Raw genomic sequence first — 19379 nt, forward strand, 5'->3', positions numbered from 1 at the left:
GTGGCAATTTGGAAACTATGATTGTTTCTTGCTGGCTTCCTAAATTATCTCTAATGTAGTTAACTTTCAAGGAAAGTAGAGTATGATATGGTTGAGTACAATGATTGGATGAACCCAGTAGAAAATTCTAAGTCATTCAAGTTCTAAATTGCCTCCCCATTTTGAAATCACTTAGTGAGATAGTTCAAAGACCACAAAACTTTCAGTTTACAAGTAACAGACAATGAATTTTAAATTGGAAAATTTAAAATTTTTAATGAATGTGCTTTGTTCACAAAATGTGAAAAAATACAAAAAACACAAACATACATTTTCAGGTATGCCACCTCCCATCACTTGGCAACTAACATATAAACCATTTGATTTTGAAGAATCCAACCACATGATCATTTGTTTTTGAAACACCAAATTATTTTGGAGAATCCTGTTGTGAATGCAACAGCAGGCCCCTAAACGTCTCTATATCCAAATGAAATCATTCTCAAGAGTACCCATACTAATAAAGTTTTAGAAGGCTCTATTAGCTCTTCTTGTCATTACATATATAATCTGACATCATGCCAGATGACTACTTATTTTTAATACTAATACATTGAATTGGCTTTGGTAGAATGTATATTAGTTTAAATCCTGTGCCAACCTAATTTGACTAAGCTGAACTTACAAAACAAATGATATTTATAAATTCAAACAAATTTATACTAGGTGGGAGTATAGGTTTTATATTTTCTGTAAACTACTTAAAATACATCATGCACACTTTGGAGCATAAGCAGAATCAACATCTGTAAACAACCAGAAGAATTTATAGCACCAACATTTAGCCATAACACAAAGGGTGACTCCAAGTTAGTACTTATACCAGCTTCTCAAATCATAGTTTTCATTTACTTTCAAAGCACTTTCATTGGTATATTTTTTCCTTTGCCCTTAAGATAGTATTTAATCAAGTAAAAAAGAAAACAGTATGGTAAAATAAGTATTATTTGAACAAAGTTTTTTGTTATCCTGAACACAATGCTTTTTTCTTCTTCTTTTGGGTGAGCTCAAAACTTGACCTGCAGTGCATAATTGGAAAGAAAAGTTGATCTTATTAAAGAATCTTATGCTACTGAAAAAGAAAAATTTCAAGTTACTTCTGGCATATTTGAGCAACTAATATTTATTGCACTTAGTTAACTGACTTTTCTAGGATAATTACAATCTTATTACTTTCACTGATGCAGAATGTAAAATTTAATTTGAAATATCAGGTACACTCAAACATTTATATCTTAAAGGATACATTTTGTATTTCCAAGTAAATTCTGACATTCAAAGTTATTACAGCAATTCACAATAAGCACAAAAACATCAGTTTTACCAGAGTTTATGAAATTTAGGATGAGCTATTGAAAATACAAGTTTCCCTTAAACACACACATATGTACATTAACCATGAAATCTGAAACTGATATTTCAGTGCAAAAACCTCAGTATGAGGTAATTTTAATGTAAAAACAACTTGAAAAAAATTCCACACAGTGGCACTCTTAAAAATGATAATTTACATGACAATTTCTAGCTGGTAAGACAAAATGGACTAAATCTTCTTATCTATTTAAACTCAATTTTGTCTTGTTTGGGCATATGTTTCTCCTTAATCATTTGTTTCTGATTCAGAAACAGAAAGACATTTATCAATGTGGAAAGGGAAAATTCCAGCAGCCAACCAATGATTTATACTTTCAGAGAAAATCTGTAGATAGGATTTAGATAGAAATAAAAATACTGAAAGCTCAAAATCATTTTATGAGACTACCAGCAGAGGGTTAATTTTAATTTTTTTCTATACAATTTCAGACTTTTAGTGCAGCATTTTCTTAATGGAAAGGCAAGGACCCTTTACAACAGTTGACCTAGATAAAATATAAGCTCTCTTACAAGTGGAAACACTTTTACAAAGGTGTTTCAAATCAATATGGAGTATTACATTGTTCCTTGCTTAAACAGAAAAATTTGTAAATGAATTCTAAATTTAATAAAGTAAGGTACACTCCCATAGTTAAATATATTCAACACCAAAGTCCAAATCCACAAGAAAGACATACAAATTCTGTTGAATACTTTGGCAATGGTGATTTTTGTACAGTGCTAATCAAATTATCTTATACACTTTGGGGGAAACCTCTCCCCGATGTCTGATATTGCCAAATGAGCAAGAACAAGGAAAAAAAAAAACTACCATTAACTTCAAAAAAGCTCAGGAAATGTTGGATCACCAAACAAAACTGAACAGAAAATGGCTTTCTGTAACAGATAACAATTTAGTTAGGAAAAAGAGTAAGTATGTCACAAAACAACTCAACCAATCTATCTCTGTGACACATTTAACTTGTTAACCATCAAAGTGCAATCTACAGCTTTTACATATCTTAAAGTTTCTCACTGCAGTGGTTTAAAGTCAACATTAAAAAGATGAAAAAAATACATAGCAAATTATGCTTCATTTTCTACAATGACACTAAAGAAATAAAGGTACCTTTCAATGATATGAGTGTTAAATTCTAAAGAAACAGTGGTTTCTGCTATGACAAAGGTCAGTCTGCATGAAACTTTAACCTCTCTATATAAGAATACATTTTAAAACTCAGAAATAGAAAAAAATAGCAAGCTCTGTCAACAACCTTTGAATTTCTTCTATGAAAACCAGGTTTAAGTACTGAGTTCATGGTAGTATTTCTGATTAGTGTAAGTAATTAGTTTAGGAGTTTGGACTGAAAGGGCCTTTTGCTTTTACATTAACTTAAAAGTAGTATGGGATCTTCTAGCTCATAGAAAGGAACAGAGCTGGCTTGACTTTCTCCAGAATCTGAGTCATATGGAGCATCAGGGAGCTCTGTGAAACCATATGCCAGTTGTTCATCTTCTATATCTGATCGAACATAGCAGGAAGGGTTAGAGTATTCCTCATCTTCTATACTGTTGAAATCTTGAGGAATATATAACATCCCTGGGTAGTTCCTACTAACCAAGTCACTTGTAGTTTTTAGGGATATTTTCCTAAATGCCATCAGATGCATGTGTGAAAATTTTGAATACTTGAAACGTTTAAAGCCCAGGGACTCTATAGCAATCTTCCAGCTTTTCATCATCATTGCATGACGATTCTGATGGGAGGAATCAGGTGTGATGATAAGCAATAAACCATTTAACACTAACAATTCGTGGGCTTTCTTGCAGCAAATCCATCTCTGGTAAGGTGATGGAAAATAAGAAAGAAGGAGAGAGAAAACAACCACATGAAAAAGTTCTCCAGGAAGAAAATCAATAGGGTTTTTCAGCTGCTTCAAAAAGGCATCTATAGCATCCTGTGCAAGCTGGAGTGGTTGCTGAAGCTGCAAGTTCAGGAAGTCACATTTATATACACTCTGCAGAAAGGAAAAAACAAAGCGTATTATAATTTCTAGATTACTTCCATCTTATTACATAGAGTTTACATGAAACCATTTCACAGCATTTCTAGATAATTCAAGCTTTAATTATGCACTTTTCCCTTCTGAATTGTTCCATTTGCGCAGACTTATTCAACCAAAACTTTTAGTCACAAAAATCTCAGAGTAATTCTGCCTAGAGAATTTCTAGTTGTTATTTAAAAACATGTATTTCTAACAGTTAATTTGAAATTATAAGTATTTTAAGCATATATACCTTTAAAATAATAAGGGCTTATTTGAAATATAATTTAGCTAAGAGTTAACAGAAATGATGCTTTTTACTTTAAATAATTAAAAATTTTTTCAATTACAGTATTATACAGACATACAGTATTATATTAGTTTCCGGTATACAACCCAATGATTACACATTATATAACTTACTAAACAATCACCCTGATGAATCTAGTACCCATCTGACCGTATATAGTTATTAAAATGTACTGATTATATTCCATATGCTGTACTTAACATTTCAGGGATTATTCTGTAACTACCAATTCATACTACATCTAAAAAAAAATCCTCACTTAAGGACATGCTTATTGAGGGGGAAGGGAGGGAGAGAGAGAGAAATATCGATGTGAGATAGAAACATCGATCAGTTGCTTCTCATATGTGCTCTGACTGGGGACCAAACCCAGCCAGGTATGTGGTCTGACCAGGAAGAACTGGTGACCTTCTGGTTTATGGGACAAGGCTCTGACCAACTGAGCCACATTGGCTCAGTTGTTAATCCTTTCACTTCTTAATCCCTTCACTTTTCATCCTTCCCTGAAGATCTCATCCATCTGCTAACTATCAAAATGTTCTCTGTATCTATGAGTGTGTTTTGGCTTTGTTCATTTATTGTTTTTTAGATTACACACATAAGTGAAATCATATGGCATTTGTCTTCCTCCATCTTACTTCACTCAGTGGAATACCCTCTAGGTTACAGGTGGCAAACCCAAGGCCCCTGGGCCAAATCCGTCCTTCCACCTTGTTTTATCTGGCCCAGCACCTTGTTTCTACCCAGCGGCAGTGCCGAGCTCTTGCTTAACTGTTAAGGAGTAGTTACATTTATACAGTCCTAAAATTACATTCGGCCCTTTGCAGGCACCCGCAAGGCTGATATGGCCCCCAGTAAAAATGAGTTTGACACCCCTGCTCTAGGTCCATCTATGTTGTTGATGATGGCAAGATTTCCTTCTTTTTTATGGCTGTGTCATATTCCATTGTATACAGAATGGGGCAAAAACAGATTTATAGTCGTTCATATGGGAAATAATACAATAATAAATAATACCAGAATAAACACTGTGTTTCATGTACTCACAACTGTAAATCTACGTTTGCCCCATCCATTATATGTGCCACTTCTTTATCATCTACTGATGGACACATTATATGCGTGACTTCATCATCTATTGATGGACACTTAGGTTGTTTTCATATCTTGGCTATTGTAAATAATACTGCAATAAGCATATGGATGTATAATATTTGTCTTTTCAGTTTAGCGTTTTGGGTTTCTTTTGATACTCAGAATTGGAATTGCTGAGTCCTTCTTTGTCTCATTATATAGCCTTTGTTTTAAGGTCTATTTTGTCTAGTATAAGTATTGCTACCCCAGTTTTTCAATTGTTTGTTTCCATTTTCATGAAACATATTTTTCTATCCCTTTACTTTCAGTCTGTGTGTCTTTTGATCTGAAGTGACTCTCTTGTAGACAGCATATGTAAGGGCCTTTTCTTATCCATTCAGCTTCCACATGTCTTTTGACAGGAGCATTTAATGCATTTGCATCTAAAGTAATAGGTGACAGACATGTTTTTATGACCATTTTATTATTCATATATTTGATCTCTTTCTCCTCCTCCTCTTCTTCTTCCTCCTCTTCCTCTGAAGACCCTGCAACATTTTTTGTACTGGTTTGATGGTGGTGAACTCCTTTAGCTTTTTCTTGTGTGGGAAGCTATCTGACCTTCAATTCTAAATGACAGCTTTGCTGGGAAGAGTAATCTTGGTTGTATGTTCTTGCTTTTCATTACTTTGAATATTTCTTGCCAATCTCTTCTGGCCTGCAAACTTTCTTTTGAGAAATCAATTGATAGTTTTATGGGAACTCTCTTGTAGATAACTATCTTGCTGCTTTTAAGATTCTCTTTTGATTTAAACTTTAGCATCTTATGATGTGTCTTGGTGTGTTTCTTTAGGTTCATCTAGTTTGGGACACTGTGCCTCCTGGACTTGTAGGTTTGTTTCCTTCACCAAGTTAGAGAAGTTTTCTGTCATTATTTTTTCACATAGGTTTTCAAATCGCTGCTCTCTCTCTTCCACTCTGGCATCCCCATTATGTGAATGTTGGTATGCTTGAAGTTGTCCCACAGGCTCCTTATACTATCCTGATTTTTTGGATTCTTTTTTTCCTTTTGCTGCTCTGATTGGGGTTTTCTGCTTCCAATCTTCCACATCTCTGATTTGATCCTCTGCTTCATCTACTGCACGGTTGATTTCCTGTAACATATTCTTCATTTCAGTTAATGTATTCATCTCTGATTGGTTCTTTTTTATGTTTTTTTATCTCTGTTTTTACATTTCCTATCTCTTTGTTGAAGTTCTCACTGATATTACTGAGCATCCTGATAACCAGTGTTTTGAACTCTGCACCTGGTAGATTGCTTGTCTACATTTTGTTTGTTTAGGTCTTTTTCTGGAGTTTTGTCATTCTTTTATTTGGGACATGTTTGTCTCCTTATTTTGGCAGCCTCTTTGTGTTTGTTTCTGTGTATTTGGTAGAGCTGCTACATCTCCAAGGCTTAGTAGAGTGGCCTTATATAGTAGCTGTCCTGTAGGGCTTAATGGAACAGCCTTCCTGATCACCCAAGATGGGCACTCCAGGTACACCGCCCCCCCCTTTGTGTGGGCTGTGTACACCCTCCTGTTCTAGTTGTGCCTTGCTGATTGCTATTGGCAAATCAATGGGAGAGATTTTTCCCTAAGCCAATTGGCTTCGAGGACTGGCTACAGCCACCATGGAGGATTAGGTATGCATGGGCCCACCTCACAGAGCAGGACTTTCTTCAGCAGGGCTCTGGTGCTGCTGGGTCTGCCCCTTGTGTTGCTTGTGGGGGTGGCTGGGTGGTGTTTCAATGTGGTCTGAAGCTGTCTACTGGGTGTGCTGGTTCTGGGGCCTCCCAGGAGGTGAAGGTCAAGGTTACCTGCCAACTATGCCCTGGCTGGGAGAGGCCAAACTGGGAACCAATGCTGGCTGCCGCTAATGTTGGGCATGGGGCCAGTTAGTAAGAGGTATAGGGCACACTGAGGCCAGATGCTACTTATTTGAGATATTGTAGGAAAGTCTAAAGCATGAGCCAATACAGGTTGTCTATATGAAACAGCTACTGAAAAGGACTTGGGTGGGCCCACAAGGTGCAAGCATCTCAGGGCATCAGTAGGGCCGGACAAATAATGTTACCCAGGTTGATAGAGACTCAGACCTGCCTGCCTGCTCTGTTAGGAGAGGGCTCAGAAAAGTAACAATGGCCACTGCTAGCACTCCTGGGAGAAAGCTGCCCCTCCTGCTCTTACTCTGATACCTGACAATTTAGTTTCTCCCTGTATGTCCTTTGTGCCTTTTGTGATGCTGCCCCAGTGCTAGAGCTCAGAGTGAGTGAGTCCAGGAAAGTCTATGTGAGGTCCCTTTAAGAGGAACACCTGGGACTCCAGCTTCCCTCCATCTCACTCAGCCACAATCCCCACTGGTTTTGTCAGCCAGAAGCCATGGACACTTCTCTTCCTGGCTCTAGAACCCTTGGCTTGGGGGCCTGGTGTCAGGCTGGGACCCCTTGTTCCACAGGTGGGACCTCCACAGCAAATATATCCCCCTGCTTTTATTTGCCACACATTGGTGTGGGACCAGCCGTTCCAAATCTCCACCCCTCTTACCAGTCTTGATGTAGTTTCTTCTTTACACCCTTTGTTGTGGGACTTTTGTTCAGCTAAACTTAAGGAGGTTCTGGGTGATGGTTGTTCTGTGGTTTAGTTGTAATTTTGATGTGCTTGTGGAAAGATTCAAGGACTAATTTTATCTATACTGCCATTTTTTAAATTTATTTAAGAAAATTTAAACTTTTTTTTACATAGTATCTTTTAAAATGAGTTTTCTTCATGTGAAAATTTTATTGTTATGCAATTACAGTTGTCCCCATTTTCCCCCATTACTCTCCCCTGCCCTACCCACCCCCACCTCCCACATTCAATCCTCCTCCCACCCCGTGTCTTTGTCCATGGGTCCTTTATACACATTCCTTGACAACCCTTCCCCTTCCCTGCCCCGTTATCTCTCTCACCCCTCCTTCCAGTTAGTCAGTTTGTTCTTTATTTCCATGTCTCTGGTTATATTTTGCTTGCTTATTTGTTCTATTGATTAGGTCCACTTATAGGTGAGATCATATGGTATTTGTCTTTCACCTCCTGGATTATAAATCAACAAACAACAGGTGCTGGCGAGGCTGTTGAGAAAAGGGTACCCTAGTACACTGTTGGTGGGAAGCAGACTGGTACAGCCACTGTAGAGAACGGTATGGAATTTCCTCAAAAAACTAAAAATGGAACTGCCTTTTGACCCAGCAGTGCCACTGCTAGGATTATATCCTAAGAATCCTGAAACACCAATTCAAAAGAACCTATGCACTCCAGTGTTCACAGCAGCTCAATTTATAATAGCCAAGTGCTGGAAACAGCCCGAGTGTCCATCAGTATATGAGTGGATCAAAAAACTGTGGAACATTTACACAATGGAATTCTATGCAGCAGAAAGGAAGAAGGAACTCCTACCTTTTGCAGCAGCATGAACAGAACTAGAGAGCATTATGTTAAGTAATATACTGCCATCTTGACTGGACCCCCAGGAATGATTTATTTCTAAATTCAGTCATCCTTATATTCACTTCAACATTTACAGTTACCAAAACAGGCTAACATAAAAACTTTAAACTCGAATATAAAAACTGAATTATAGAAGTCAAAGAGGATAATGGAAGAGGCATTATAAATTTGTAAAAGCAGAATACCAAAACTTTTTAAGGTAATAAAAAACAACTTTTATTTAAAAAAAATTTTTTTAAAGCCAGCCAGGCAGTTTTATTAATGAATATTCTAGTTCTATATCAGGTTTGTTTACAGAAATTATTATGGATTGTTCAGAATCAGATTCTAGAGGCCTCCTGCTAGAAGTTACATTTATTCACTTTTGTTTCATCTCCCCTCAAGCCCCTGTAATAATAAAATATAGTTGTACCAACGTCTGTATGCAAGTACCTCTCATATCCTCCACAGTTTTCATAGGTGTAAAGATACCTTTCTAGTGATACTCTTTGACTCATCTTTATTTGGTCATTTATTTGCTGCAGCTGTTCCTGGGGGTAGCTATTCCTATTTTTCATTATAAAAGACCTGTCAAATTCATACTCAATTTTGGGTGAAGTTTTGAATCTTCCTACTGGTATCTTTGATATCTCCCTGATTAATCAGGAAATCTCCCTGATTGGTCATGATATCTCACTGATTGGCCACAATATCTCTCTAATAGGACATGATCACTCTTTGAGTGATTATGAGATCTGAGTGGCCACAAGATCTCTGTAATTGGCAACCAGATCTGTCAGAGTGGCCATGAAATCTCTTTGGATGGCCCTGAGATCTTTCTGGGGGGTGATGAGATCTCTCTGATTGATCACAAGATCTATTTGGCCTCGAGATCTCTCTGGTTATAAGAGACCTCTGGATCTGTCTGGAATAGTGTCAATTTTCTTCCAACTGGCCTTGAGATTCTTTCTCTTTTGATTGGCTTCGATTCCTCACTGCTTGGGCCTTAGAATAATCACTGCACTTCTCCTGCTTAAAGGCTGCCTGTTTAAAGGGCTTTGTTGGCTTCAATCTAGAAGACAGGTGGCAAACACAAGGCTCTTGGGCTGAATCTGGCCCTCCACCTTGTTTTATCTGGCCCGGCACCTTGTTTCTACCTGGTGGCAGTGCAGAGCTCCTTGCCCCTAGTTAAGGAGTAGTTACATTTATACACTCCTAAAATTACATTCAGCCCTTTGAAGACAACTGCGAGGTTGATGGCTCCTGGTGAAAATGAGGTTGACTCCCCTGACCTAGAAGGTCCTTGGTGTGGTTTTTTCTTTCTTTCCTCAGTGTTGTTCCTGGATATTGAGGATTCAGCATTTCATCGCTGAACTGAAACTGAGTTCTCCTTTCTCTCATTCTGTGTCTCATTCTTATTTTCTTCAAAGTTTGGATATTCTATCTTTTTAAGAATCATGAAGTCATCATTTATTGATATGGTCACATGATTTTTTCTTCTTTAGCCTGTGCATGTAGTGGATTACATTAATTAATTTTTTAATCACCTGTTTTATTAGAACACAATTCAAGCATTTTGCTTCCTTGATTCCTTCAAACATAGTTGCTGAATTCTTTATGGGAGCACAATAAAGATATGAATACACCATGAAAAACAAATTTTAAGCCATTTACTTTAACATGCTAATAATAATTTAAATATTACATTTATTTTATTAAAAAATTAAGCCCTGGTATAAAACACTACATATTAAATTTACCTTACACAAATGATTATGGGAAACATTACAGTTAAAGGAATGAACAGCAGCACAAAACTTGCTGGATATTAAAACTTTATGGGAATGATCTTGAATAAGAAAGCAGTTTTATAATTAGATAAAATTAATTACATTTATCATATAATAATAGTTATTAATGAAAATAAGAGTTAAGTCCTTAGTCCTTCATTCTTGTTAGGGGGTTGACAAGCTGGTCACATAATCATCTGAACTCCCTATGAGGGAAAGTGACACATAAAGCTCTATTACATGGAAAAAAAACCTTGTTCTTCTTCTTTCCTTTACTTTTTTTGATAGCTTTATTAAAGTATAACTGATGTATAAAGTGAAGTAGAACTGACATACCAACATTATTTAAAGTGTACATTTTTGATAAATTCTGACATTTTAACACTTATCAAACAATTGCCACAATCAAGGTCATGAACACATGCAACACCCTAAAAAGTTTCCTTCTGTCCCTGACAATCCCTTCCTCACACCCTCCTTGCTTATTTCCCCTGCTACTAGACAATCATTTAGGTGATTCCTATCACTATAGACTAGTTTGATTTTCTAGAATTTTATATGAATGGAGGAATACAGAATAATAGACTCTAATTTTGCTTGGCTTCTTTTACACAGCACAGTTGTATTGAGATTCATCCATTGTTTTTTCCATGTATTGACAGTTCATTCCTTTTTCATTGCTGAGGTACACTACTGGATCAAGAATATACCACAGTTTGTTTATCCATACACTTGTTTATGAATGTCTGGATTGTTTGGTTTTTTGGCTATTACAACTCAAGCTGCTATGAATATTCCTGTTGGTGTTTGAATGGACATGATTTCATTTATCTTGGGTAAATATACAGAAAAGGGACAGCTAGATTGTATATGTATATTTAACTGTTAAAAGAACTCCAAAATTGTTTTCAAAAGCAGTTATGCAGTTTAACATTCCCACCAGAAGTATAAGAAAGTTCCAGTTTTCTAAATCCTCAACACTTGGTATGGCTGTCCCATTTCCTCCCACCCCCCCAACTTGAGTCACTTTAATAGGTGTCTAGCAATTTACTGTGGATTTAATTTGCATTTGCCTAATGAGTAGTGATGTTTATCTTCTTTACATGTACTTTATTTCCTATCTGGGTATCTTCTTTGGTAAAATATCTGTTCAAATTCTTTGCCTATTTAAAAAATATTTGGGTTGCTTTCAATTAAAAAAGCCCTGGCTAGTGTGGCTCAAGTGCATTGAGTGCTGGCCTGTGAACCAAAGGGTCACCAGTTCGATTCCCAGTCAGGGCACATGCCTGGGTTCTGGGCCAGGTACCCAGTAGGAGGCACACAGGAGGTGACCACACATTGATGTTTCTCTCCCTCTCTTTCTTCCTCTCTTCCCCTCTCTCTAAATATAACTAAATAAAATCTTTTAAAAACTTAAAAACACACACACATACATATCTGCTTTCTTATTTCTGAGTTTTGACAGTTATCTATTCTGGATGGAAGTACATAATCATATATATGACTTAAAAATTATTTTCTCTTAGATCAGGGGTGTCAAACACATTTTCACTGGGGGCCATATCAGTCTCGTGGTTGCCTTCAAAGGGCCAAAATAATTTTAGGACTGTATAAATGTAACTTCCTTAACTGTTAAGGAGTTGAAATTACATTTGGCCCTTTGAAGGCAATCGTGAGGCTGATGGGTTCCTGGTGAAAATGAGTTTGACACCAGTCTTAGATTGTGGCTTGTCTTTTCATTGTCTTAACAATGTCTTTTAAAGACTAAAAGTTTTTAAAAAACATTTTTGATGAAAGCAAATTTATCAAGTTCTTCCATGGCCTGTTTTAATGTCATATCTAAGACATCTTTTCCCAGTCCAACATCACAAGGATTGTCCTTGATGTTTTCGTCTAGAGGTTTTATAACTTTAGTTTTTTTCTCATTTAGGTCTACAACACATGTGAGTTCATTTTTGTGAGCGGTGTAAGGTAAAGACTGAAGTGTTTTTCCTTTTGTATATGGATATCTAATGGTTCCAATCACCATTTGTTGAAAAGATTATGCTTTCCATTTTGGTTGAAAATCAGTAGTCCTTAAGTTTGACCCTACTTGTGAACCCTCTACTATATTTCATTGACAAGATAATCTTGATTATTGTAGCTTTAAAATAAAAATTGAAACCAGATAGAGTTACTCTCCAACACTGTCCTTTTTTTTAAATTTAATTTTTATTGTTAGTCAAGTACAGTTGTCTGCATTTTCTCCCCATCCCTCTACCCCACCCCATCCGAATCCACCTTGCTCTCTCACCTCCACCCTCCCCCTTGATTTTGTCCTTGTGTCCTTTATAGTAGTTCCTGTAAACCCCTCTCCCCACTGTCCCCTCCCCACTCCCCTCTAGCTATTGTTAGTTGGTCTTAACTTCAATGTCTCTGGTTATATTTTGTTTGCTTTTAGCTTTTGTTGATTGTGTTCCAGTTAAAGGTGAGATCATATGGTATTTGTCCCTCACCGCCTGGCTTATTTCACTTAGCATAAAGCTCTCCAGTTCCATCCATGCTGTCCCAAAGAGTGTAAGCTCCTTCTATCTGCTATGTAGAATTCCATTGTGTAAATGTACCATAGTTTTTGGATCCACTCATTTGCTGATGGGCACTTAGATTGCTTCCAGTACTTGGCTATTGTAAATAGTGCTGCTATGAACATTCGGGTGCATAGGTTCTTTTGGATTGATGTTTCAGGGTTCTTAGGGTATAATGCCAGCAGCAGAATTGCTGGGTTAAACGGCAGTGCCATTTTTAGTTTTCTGAGGAAATTCCATACTCTTTGCTACAGTGGCCTCACCAGTCTGCATTGCCACTAACAATGTACTAGGGTTCCCTTTTCTCCGCATCCTCTTCAACATTTGTTTGTTGATTTGTTTATGTTGGCCACTCTGACTGGTGTGAGGTGGTACCTCATTGTGGTTTTATTTTGCATCTCTCTGATGGATAGTGATGCTGAGCATCTTTTCATGTCTCCGGGCCCTCTGTATGTCTTCCTTGGAAAAGTGTCTGTTCGAGTCCTTTGCCCATATTTTAATTGGGTTGTTTGTCTTCCTGGAGTGCACTTGTGTGAGTCCTTTATATATTTTGGAGATCAGGCCCTTGTCTGAGGTATTGTTGGCAAATATGTTTTCCCATACTGTTCGTTCTCTTTTCATTTTAATGCTGTTTTCTTTAGCCATGCAGAAGCTCTTTATTTTGATGAAATCCCATTTGTTTATTCTTTCCTTTTGGTCCCTTGCTTTAGGGGACATGTCTGTGAGGATGTTGCAGCGTGGAATGTCTGAGATTTTCCTGCCAATGTTTTCCTCTAGGACTTTTATGGTGTTACGACTTATATTCAAGTCTTTTATCCATCTTGAATTTATTTTTGTGTATGGCATAAGTTGGTGATCGAGTTTCATTTTTTTGCACGTAGCTGTCCAGATCTCCCAACACCATCTGTTGAAGAGGCTGTTTTTGCTCCATTTTATGCTCCTGGCTCCTTTGTCAAATATTAATTGACCGTAAAGACTTGAATTTATTTCTGGGCTCTCTGTTCTGTTCCATCAGTCTATATGCCTGTTTTTATGCCAGTACCAGGCTGTTTTGATGACAGTGGCCTTGTAATACAGTTTGATATCAGGGATTGTGATCCCTCCTGCTTTGTTCTTCTTTCTCAAAATTGCTGCAGCTATGCGGGGTCATTTATGGTTCCATATAAATTTATAGAACAATGTTTGTTCTATATCTGTGAAATATGTCATGGGTACTTTAATAGGGATTGCATTGAATGTATAAATCACTTTGGATAGTATGGCCATTTTGATGATGTTAATTATTCCAATCCATGAGCATGGTTTATGCTTCCATTTGTTTGTCTTCCTTAATTTCTTTTTTCAGTGTTGTGTAGTTTTCTGAGTACAGGTCTTTTACCTCCTTGGTTAGGTTTATTCCTAGGTACTTCATTTTTCTTGAGGCTATATCAAATGGGATTTTTTTCCTGATTTCTGTTTCTGCAGTTTCGTTGTTGGTATACAGGAATGCCTTTGATTTCTGAGTATTGACTTTGTATCCAGCTGTTTTGCCAAATTCATTTATTAGGTCAAGTAGTTTTTTGGTGGAGTCTATAGGATTCTCCATGTACACTATCATGTGAAACTGTCATCTGCAAACAGTGACAGTTTCATTTTCTCCTTTCCAATTTGGATGCCTTTTATTTCTTTTTCTTGTCTGACTGCTGGGGCTAGCACTTCCAATACTATGTTGAATAGGAGTGGTGAGAGAGGGCATCCTTGTCTTGTTCCTGATCTTAGTGGGAAAGCTCTAAGTTTTTGTCCATTGAGTGTGATGTTGGCTGTAGGTCTCTCATATATGGCCTTAATTATGTTGAGGAATGCTCCCTCTATTCCCACTTTGCTGAGTGTTTTTATCAGAAATGGGTGCTGTATCTTATCAAATGCTTTTTCCGCATCTATTGACATGATCATGTGATTTTTGTCTTTGCTGTTGTTTATGTGATGATTATGTTTATTGATTTGCGAATATTGTACCATCCTTGCATCCCTGGGATGAATCCCACTTGATCATGGTGTATGATCTTTTTAATGTATTGCTGGATGCGGTTTGCCAATATTTTGTTGAGAATCAACACTGTCCTTTTTAAAGTTGTTTTAGTTATTCTAGGCCCTAGAATCTAGGGCCTTAGGAATTCTACATAAATTTTAGAGTGAGTTTTCCAGATTCTGCAAAAAAGCCTGCTAGAATTTTGGTCAGGACATCACTGACTCTATAAATCAATTTTGGGACAGTTTACGGTCACAATATAAAGTTTTTCCACCAATAAACATGGAATACCCCTCCTGTTATTTAGGTCTTCTTTAATATTTCTCAATAACTTGTAATTTTCAGTATGCAGGTTTTTCCCCATCTTTTGTCAGATTTATATGAAATACATATATAAATATATGGTTATATAGTAAATATATATTTCATATTTTTCTTTCTCTTTTTTTACTTTTTATTTAAAATTATTGGGGTGACATTAATAAAATGATAGGCTTGAAGTATACAACTCTATGATAATATTCCACATTTTTGATGCTATTGTAAATAATACTGTTTTCAATTTCTACCTAACTGTGGCCAGTATATGTAAAGCTATTGATTTTTAAAAAAAAAAACTTTATTTATCTATTTATCTTCAGAGAGAGGGGAAGGGAAGGAGACAGAGTGGGAGAGAAAATATCATTGTGTGAGAAAGAAACAGTTGCCTCTCACATGCCCCCAACCAGGGACTTGGTCCGCAACCCAGACATGTGCCCTGACTGGGATTTGAACTGGCAACCTTACGGTTTGCAGGCCGGCATTCAATCTACTAAGGCACACCAGCCAGGATTAAAGCAACTGATTTTTGTACATTGATGTTATATTTTGCAACCTTGCTAGAGTCACTTACTACCTATAGTAGTATGTAGATTGCAGGGAATAATCTAATAAATGATTAATGTCATCTGTAAATAAAGTCAGTTTTACTTCTTTGCAATTTGGATGTATATTATTGCTTTTTTCTTGCTTCATTGTACTGGCTAGAACCTAGAGCATACTGAATAAAGAAGTGAAAGTAAATATCCTTGCTTTTCTTCTAGTTCTTGTAGTAATAGCATTTTTGTTTCAGTATTAAGTATGACATTAGCTCTAGGTTTTACAGAGACCTTTGTCAAGTTGAGGAAATTGCTTTCAATTCCTTCTGAGAGTTTTTACTAGGAAACAGTGTTTGGATTTTTGTCAATGTTTGTAACTATTGCGATGACATTTTTTAGAGTATTACTCAGGTGAAAAGAGTATTTTTTGAATATTCAGCCAATCTTACACTGCTAGAATGCACCAAACTTAGACATGATGTATTATCTCCTTTGAAATATTATTGAATGAGATATACTAAAAATTTGTACAAACATTTGTGTCTGCATTCACGGTGCACAATTTTAGTTATGTAATGTTTCTTTCTGGTTTTGGTATCAGGGTAATAGCCTCATGGAATGAGTTGGAAAGTAGTCCATCCATTTCAGTTTTATGGATGAGTTTGTGTGTTACTTCTTCAACTTACTTCACAGATTTTACTAGTGAAGGCATTAGGTCTGGGATTTGTGTGTGTGTGTGTGAGAAAGTTTTTAATTGTCAATTAAATTTCTTTACTACATTAAGGACTATTCACTTTATCTATTGCTTCACGGATGAGGTTCTTGGTATGGGCCTTCCAAGAAATTTGTAAATATAATTTAAATTGTGAACTTATTGGCATAAAGTAGTTCACATTACCTCTTTATTATTCTTTTAATAGACAAAATCTGTAATGATGCCTTCTCTTTATTTTCAAATCATTATAGCTAGACGTTTATCAATTTCATTGAAATTCTCAAAGAAACAGCTTTTGCTGTAATCAATTTTTCCTTCTCTTTAAATTAAAAAAGTTAAAATTATAAAAGATTCAGCTCTATAATACAATACCTGTACATTGCATTGTATGCTTACCACCCAAAAGCTAGTCTTCTGTCACTATATATTTGACCTGTTTTCACCCAACTCTCCCCCCATTCCTCTCTGGTAAACACCTCACTATTGTCTATGTATATGAGTTTGTTTTGTTTGTTCATTATGTTCTATTTAATATCCCACATATAGTGAAATCATATGGTTCTTGTCCTTTTCCATTTCACTTATTTCACTTAGCATGACACTCTCAAGATCCATTCATGTGGGTGCAAATGTCAAAATTTCATCCTTTTTATGGCTAAATAGTATTCCATTTTATATATGTACTACATCTTTATATAATAATCTGCTGAAGAAAACTTATGTTGTTTCCATGCCATGGGTACTGTGAATAATAATACTGCAGTAAACATAGGGGTATATATGTCTTCACAAAAAATGTTCTCAAAATTTTCAGGTAGATACCCAGAAGGGTTATTGCTAAATCATATGGAAGCTCTATTCATACCTTTTGAGGATCCTCCATGTTGTTTTCTATAGTGGCTGTAGAATATAGTGGCAATTTACATTCCTATCAGTACTGTGTAAGTGTTCCTTTTTATCCACATCCTCTCCAGCAGTTGTTATTTCTTGTCTTGTTGATAATAGCCATTATACAGGCGTGAAGTGCTATCTCATTGTGGTTTTGATTTGCATTTTCCCTATAGCTAGTGAGTTTGAAAATCTTTTTATACATCTGTTGTCCATTTGTATGTCTTCTTGGGAAAAGTGCCTATTCAGGTCCTATGTCCATTTTTTAAAATGATGTTTGTTTTTTGTTGTTGTTGTTGAGTTGTATGATCCTTTATGTATTTTTGGAATTAGCCCCTCATTGAAGGTATTGTTTGCAAATATCTTCTTCCATTTTGTTGGTTTCCTTTTGTTTGGTTGATGGTTTCTTTTACTGTGCAGAAGCTTTTTAGTTTGATGTAATCCCATTTATTTATTGTTGCTTTTACTTCCCTTGCCTTTGGGGTCTAGTTAACAAAAACCTCTCTGACACCAATGCCCAAAAGTTTAGACCTATGTTTTTCTTTGTACTTTATTGTTTCAGGTCTTATAATTAAGTCCTTAATCCTTTTTGAGTTAATTTTTGTAGATTGACTCAGAAAGCTGTCTAGTTTCATTCTTCTGCACATGGCTTTCCAATTTTCCCAACACCATTCATTGAAGAGGATGCCTTTTTTTTCTCCACTGTATTTTTTGGGGTTTTTTTTTTTTTTTTTTGGCTCCTTTGTCAAAAATTAGTTGCCTATATATGAGTGAGTTTGTGTCTGGATTGTCAGTCTGTTCCATTGGTCTGTTTTTCTGCCAGTACCATACTGTTTTGATTATTGTAACTTTGCAGCACAATTTGATGCCAGGGAGTGTGAGATACATCCAGCTTTGTAATTTTGTCTCAGGACTGCTTTGGGTATTTGTGGTCTTTCGTAGTTTCATAAAAGTTTGAACTTTTTTTTTGCTCTATTTCTTTTAAAAAATGCCATTGGGATTTTGATGGGGATTGCAACAAATCTGTATATTGCTTTAGGTAATATGGCCATTTTAACTATGTTCTTTCAATATATGAACACATCTTTCCATTTCTTTGTGTCTTCTTCAATTTCCTTCAACAGTGTCTTTGCAGTTTACAGTGTATAGATTCTTGACATCCTTTGTTATACTTCTTCCTAGGTATTCATTCTTTTTATTGCAACTGCAAATGGAATTGTTTCCATAATTTTTCCCTTGATTTTCATTGTTAGTATATAGGAATGCAGTGGATTTTTATACACTAATTTTGTATCCTACATTTTTACTGTATTGGTTTATAATAGTCTTTTGTTGGAATCTTTAGATTTCCTATATTGTATAGACTCATGCCAAGTGAAGAAAGTGAAAATTTTAACTACTTCATTTCCAATTTGGATACCTTTTGTTTCTTTCTATAGCCTGATAGCTCTGGCTAGGGCTTTCAGTACTAAGTTGAGTAACAGTGGTGAGAATGGCCATCCCTGTCTTGTTCCTGATTTTAGTGGAAAAGCTTTCACTTTTTCACACTGACTTTGATACTAGCTGAAAGTTTGTCATAATGCCCTTAATTATGTTGAGGTGATTTCCTTCTGTACTAATTTTATGAAGTGTTTTAAATACAAGTGGATGTTTTACATTATCAATTGCTTTTTCTGCATCTAGACATATAATTATCTTTTATTTTGTTAACGTGGTATATGTGTCGCATTGCTAATTTGCCTATGGTGAAACATCCTTGCATTCCTAGCATAAGCCCCACTTGATTGTGATGTATTACATTATCTTTTTAATGTATTTTGTTTAGGATTTTTGCATTTATGTTCATCAGAGATATGTCTTGTCATTTTTATTGTTGCCTTTGCTAGGTTTTAGTATCAGTATATTGTTGGCCTCACAAAATGAGTTACAAAGTATTACCTCTCCTTCTATTTTTTGGAATAGTTTGAAGATAGATATTAAACCTTTGAATATTTGGTAGAATTCATTAGTGAAGTCATGTGGTCCTAGATTTATTTGTGGGGAGATTTTGATGACTGTTTCGATTCAGATTTTCCAGTTTTCATGATTTAGTCTAGGAAGGTTATATATATCTAAGAGCTTGTTTGTTTTTCTTAGGTTATTGAATTTGGTGTATAGCCTTTCACAGTATTCTTGTGTAGTCCTTTGTATGTCTGTGGTGTCCACTGTAACCTCTCCTCTTTCATTTTTT

The 19379-nt window shown here is 36.0% G+C and overlaps 1 protein-coding gene across 1 annotated transcript in view; it reads right to left on the minus strand.

Moving 5' to 3' along the window:
- Nucleotides 1-221: 221 nt before the first annotated feature.
- The window catches only part of SAMTOR (S-adenosylmethionine sensor upstream of mTORC1), a 195943-nt gene continuing 176785 nt past the window's right edge, over nt 222-19379 (minus strand). The window contains exon 6 of the mRNA XM_045191463.3: nt 222-3410. Coding sequence (XP_045047398.1) covers nt 2781-3410 — 630 coding nt within the window. The 3' untranslated portion in view covers nt 222-2780. The remainder of the gene's footprint in view (nt 3411-19379) is intronic.

Source organism: Desmodus rotundus, chromosome 6 (assembly GCF_022682495.2).
Source record: "Desmodus rotundus isolate HL8 chromosome 6, HLdesRot8A.1, whole genome shotgun sequence".
Lineage (NCBI taxonomy): Eukaryota > Metazoa > Chordata > Mammalia > Chiroptera > Phyllostomidae > Desmodus > Desmodus rotundus.